Raw genomic sequence first — 5,863 nt, 5'->3', positions numbered from 1 at the left:
AAATTTAAACAAACGATTGCGAAATTTCTATAATAGAAGTTTGGCAAGAAAGAAAATTTCTTCCCTATAAATTCCAAAAATGGATAATGCGCCTACCACGCCCTTACGACTTTGACCTAGCTTCTATTTATAATGAAAAGTCTACCGATTCCACATTGATAAAACGAAATCGTCTTACTTTCCGCAACTTTCACTTACATCTTTATGTAATCTACACACATAAAAGACAAAATTTGTATGTATATTAGATAATGGCTTCTATACCGTTCAACGTATCCGCACCAGAGTTGGCACGAGTATTCCCTAGAAAATATATATTGTGGGGTCTCCACCCTCAATCATCTCTAAAACCCAAGCAATTTTTTGTATTATAGTTTCATTACTGTGATTACTCGGCTCAATAAATGTACAGTACAGTACATTCAAGTGCACGAACAACACCGGACATCACTCGTTTAAACGTTTCCCTATCGATGCGCGATTTTAATAAATTCCCTTATTTTTCGTTCGAGAGGAACGTAATTAAAAAGACAATAATTTACGGAAGAGCGCGAAAAAGTCGTAAATTAATCGAAGCGGTAACAATTACCAGTGTTAAAATCCAGCGCGTCGATTGGTCGATTGGAGACACTGGGGTACGCCCACTGCTTCCTATATATCACACAATCGTTTCCCTTCTCGTGTTCCCTCACGAGACTACACGAGAATGTCGGACGAAAAAGAAAATAGTGTCGATCGAAATTGGACTTTTAACGTTAAATTAGTTTACGAATCATTCCAGGAATGCGCCGAGAATTCCGATGCCTTAAAAATGGAGTGTTACCTGACTGCTTATCGGGAATTGTATAGGTAATTATGTTTGCATTATACATGAATACCGATTTATGGGCGCGATTATGGGATTTAATCGATCTACTTCTATTACACTGATTAATAATACTAGCGCTAATTTTTAACTGTACAAAACACAGCAAGAAACTTGAATACAATACACACGTGCGTAAGTGTTTTAATTATTCGATGCGCTTTAAAAGAAAACAAAACAAAACAAAAGGAAAAATGAAATTGAAACCATTCCTGTTGTTTATTAAACAGAAAAACAGTTTCCTTATAAAATTAAATCGCACTTAAGCTAGTATTGTTGCGTCATCGTAGACACAGCGATTAGAAATGGAACAGATGTTTTTAATCGTGATTAAACACTATGATATGAGCTACATATTGTTGCCTTTTAACTCGAAATAAAACTAATATTTTTTTACAATAAAATCTGTAAATTTGTATTTACTAGTGAAAAAAAACAAGTGTTTAAAATTGCATTAAATTAAATAAATGTAATTAATATCTATTTAGATTTTTTAAACAAAATTCAACATGAAAAAACAAAGTTTAAAATAAAATAGTTTATTTTATAAGCAGGCAAATTTTAAGGAATTAATTTATTATTAATAATAATAAAATAACTACAAAACTTTCAAAAAAAGGGCATTAAAAATATTGTTTTCTTCTAAACACTCTCATTTTCTTATATATATATATATATTATAATGTGTTGCATTTTCTGTTTTTTTTTTATATAGTTTATGAATTATTTATTTAATAATAAACAACACTTTTAGCCCACCACTTGAATTTAGATAGAGTTAAATAGCCTAATAAATAGGATTTAACAATTTGGAGGGCTTATCACACTGAGGCCAATGGAAAAAAAACCAAATCTTTTACAAAAGTTAGTCTTTAATAATCACCTTCAAATTTAGGTAAGGATGCATTTCGGGTACAAGGACCCCTCGGGGACCCCCAAGGACTTGTAAATACACTGTACTGTATATATCAAAAACTCCTTTGTACTGGTTAACTATTAGTTTTATAATTATATGTTGGTGCTATGTGTTTGTAAGCTGACAAGGGGTCCTAAATTAATTAAGGTTATTTACAGTCAAAGATTAGATAAATACTTTTAGTTTCTGTTTTGCTTTCTTAGGATCACAGAAAGAATGAAATAAAAATACTTCAAAACTACGATTAAATTTTGAAATGAAAATAAATTTTATTTTATACTTGTGGAATATTCATGGAGGAAAAATGTATAAAAATGATAATACATCAAATATTACATATTTTATTATGGTGTCAACTTTCTCATAAATTCTAAATATTTCTCAAATATCAGTGTATATATATTTGAGAAATATTTAGAGTTTGTATAAGAAATATATCTTATTTATCTTTATAAAGAAATATGTATATATGTGATGCAGCCTATGAAAAGATATCCTAAGTCAGAAAAGTAAATTTTGCTGTCGAGGAGAAAAGTATGATCGAAATTGTCAATTTTTACTAGAAGCAGTTGGTGTCGAAACCTAATATTTGGCAGCATTTTTAATTATAAATGCCTTATAAACTCCTCTTAGACTGTAAAATAAGATGCTCTTAAAAAATGAAAACTGACTTAAGGTACTTTTTTTTTATAAATCATATATATAATCTCTTTTTAAAAGAAAATTTCTGTTATATAACAGAAGATTAATATATTCTAACTCATTGTTAAGAGAAGTATTTCTTATATCATTGTGTGCACAAGAATAAGATTTTTAAAAATTTTATTTTGATAATAAATTCAATAGAAATCTGTTGAATCTATATGAATTTATAGACAGTTTATGAACTGTCTATAAATTCATGTAAATTGTCTATAAATTCATTATTTAAATAGAAATATATATTTCTATTTTTATAATGTGTTTAAGTAAAATGAGAATAATATAAATATTTTTATTTTACATTTGATAACATTCAACACAATAACAAATGCAATTTTTAAATAAATATTACCTTACTATAATTAGTATGCTAAGACAATCTTCACAGATTGTCAATAATCAATATGTAGCCTATTTGTTACAGAGCTCTGAAAATCCTTTACTTGTCAGAATCTGTAATATCTGGAATAACTGTGCTTATGCTGTCTTAATTTTTAACTATGCCTAGTAGCTTCAATAACTGCATTATGCCAGATTTTGCAAATTGGGCAAGGATACAAATGAGTACGAAGCATGAGAGTATGAAGTTTTTCTTCATAAATCCGATTATTAAAGCCAATCAAATTGCCGAATTATCGAATTATTAAGCTCGATGCCACTATTAAAGCAGCCGGGGTAGATGAATCGAGAATACTAGACGGCAAAAGAAATACTTAACGCATCTCTAAAACAAACTAGAAATCTTCCAGGCTACGGGTGAAAACACACATAACATTCATCTTCTCTTAAATGCATTAAAGATGATTCCACCGCATCAATTGAATTGAAAAGAGCATTCTTGGTAGCAGGACTTTTCTTTAGTAAAATAAGGATCAAATTGAGTGAATGGAGTATCAACCATCTTTGCTTTTTAAAATCTTATTATAAAAATTTACAATAATATTTCTGTAATAATGTTTTATTTAAATAATGAAAATTACCTTCTAACTTAGAAGTTTGATCTAAGTTCATTTTTTTTCTTTAAAATTTCAACTCAATTCAAAGGCATTTTTGTTGTAAGCAGTTTCCAACAAACTGTATTAAACTTTTTCTATTTGTGAAATTTCTACATAACTCAAAGTAATTTTTTATACATATTTTACACAGCATTATTAATATTACTTTAGAGATTGCAGGATGTATTAAGTTACTTAAAAATGAATAATAATTATATCATTTGATTTTAAGATTTATTTTATATCTTAAAAATAATTAATTATATCCCAGAAAATAGTTCACTTTTTTCCCAGAATCCCGGGACAAGCAAAAGACCGGGAAATGAGAAATCATATACTCAATGTTATAAAATAAAATTAGTTATATATAAAATTGAGAGCAAATATATATTTGAAATATTATGAGCTGAGAAAAAAAAAAGATTAATATAACTTGATTTTCAATTCACTGCTTCAATTTACAATTATTCCAAATGTAAATTGTAAAATAATTTAATTTGGAATAATTTTGATATCATTTTACCATTATTAATTTAAATTTATTGTAACATGTTAAAAAAGCAATGAATTTTACTTTCAGAATTGTTATTATTTAAAGCAATAGTTTTGTTTATCTTTGTTATTAAATCTGGTTTTCCTACAGCAATGTATTTATTTACCTGAGGAGGGCTCATAAATAGCATAAATAGAGCCAAAAAAATGTTTGTAAAGAAAATTTAAATACCCCAGTGGTAAGGTGTTTTTATATTTAGCTAATGTATTTAATGTTGCATGAGTTGTGAATTTAAAGAAAGAAATTCATGCATAAACTAATATATCTGTTAAGTAGTCCAAACATTTAAATGTTCATTAGATTCAGCCACTAATGGGTCATTATTGAATAAAAATGTGGTCAAACTTGTTCTTTCTTCTTAAATTTTATCATTTTATCAATTGTGTGTTTTTGTGTATGTAGCAGTCATACAGTATATGATGAATATATACTATACACACAAATGGAAAAATGTTTCTTCCAGAGAATTCCTTCAAAAAAAATTAAACATAAAACCTTCAATCATATGCATATTTATTTCTGAAGAGAGCTTCAGATATATGCACTATTGTAACAACTTTTCATATATATAAAGAATGTTTCTGCCAACAACAAAGCCTGTGATAAATCTCATATAGGACTTAAGCATATACTGTAATCTTTAATTTTTAGAAGTATTTTTTGCTAACATATCTACAAAGAAATTGTTCATAATACTTTAAATGTCTTGTATTCACAAGCAATAATATACAGTATTACAATTTGCCAATTTAGAAAGAAGGTTCTCATAAAAAAAAAAATAATCTGACAAATGAGAATGCAAGCAAGTGAAAGCTGAAAAGTTTTACTAAATAAATCACACCAAAACTTATGCAATATCTTTATTTATGGTATTGTTAATTGATGACTCATGCTATTATCTGAATTTTTATTGCTATATAAAAGTGTCTCCTCTTAAAAGGATATATATATGTTCTTCCTAATAAGAATAAAATATAGTATTAATTTATATTGAAAATATGTATTGCATTATAAAAAATGTTTATTATAATTAAAATAATTATTAATTTATTCATGTTTTTGCAGATTCTTTCTTGCTCTTGGATCTGTGTTCGGATTTGTGGCATCTGATATTATTAGCAAGATAACAATCTTAGAAAATTTCTTAAAATCCGACGTCGGTAATAACTATGCAACCATTCAGTCAATGATAAATTACGAAAAAGAATTGGACTTATTAAATAAAGATAATATAGTCTCTGGATCACGCACATTATTGAGGCTTCACAGAGCATTGAAATTTATTAGTGCTTTAATGAGAAAACTTTCGTGTGCTCAACCCCACGATAAAATGGCGCCAATTGCTCAAGAATGCTACAAACAAACATTATCTAAATTTCATCCTTGGTTGATAAGAAATACTGCTCATTTAGCAATGTATTCACTTTCTACATGTCAAAATCTTATCGAAAAGGCCTGTGGTAACGAAGCAGAAAATGTTGCAGAAGAAATGGGAAAACTCGCAGATGCAGCAGACTTATGCTATGATGTAACTCAAAGTTATTATGAAGAACACAATTTACTAGATCTTCCATAATTCAAATGCATTCCAACTTTGCATTGCTTATAATTTATTAAAACAATTTTATTATTTAATATTGTTTTAAAAATCATTTGAATTGCTACAATAATAATAAATTTAAATAATATATTATCGTCATTTTTTGCATTTAAAAATATTTGAATTTATATTTTTAAAGCAAAGATTATATCATTTTTAATACTGTTAACTGCAAACATTTTTTAAATTTCTTAATTAAGTATTAAAATATATTTTTATTTTACATTTGATA

The 5,863-nt window shown here is 27.2% G+C and overlaps 1 protein-coding gene across 1 annotated transcript; it reads left to right on the top strand.

The window, feature by feature from the left end:
• Nucleotides 1-593: 593 nt before the first annotated feature.
• Nucleotides 594-5,724, top strand: LOC111630515 (ceramide-1-phosphate transfer protein-like). Its single transcript, XM_023374631.1, has 2 exons — nt 594-849; nt 5,097-5,724. Exons 1-2 carry the CDS (start codon nt 707-709, stop codon nt 5,605-5,607), a joined length of 654 nt encoding a protein of 217 aa, XP_023230399.1. The 5' UTR covers nt 594-706; the 3' UTR covers nt 5,608-5,724.
• Nucleotides 5,725-5,863: the final 139 nt, after the last annotated feature.

This window comes from Centruroides sculpturatus, unplaced genomic scaffold, assembly GCF_000671375.1.
Source record: "Centruroides sculpturatus isolate CEXI.00-Female unplaced genomic scaffold, Cexi_2.0 scaffold633, whole genome shotgun sequence".
NCBI classification, from domain to species: domain Eukaryota; kingdom Metazoa; phylum Arthropoda; class Arachnida; order Scorpiones; family Buthidae; genus Centruroides; species Centruroides sculpturatus.
The sequence above is the reverse complement of the archived record's forward strand: the minus strand, read 5'-3'. Positions and strand labels throughout refer to the sequence as shown.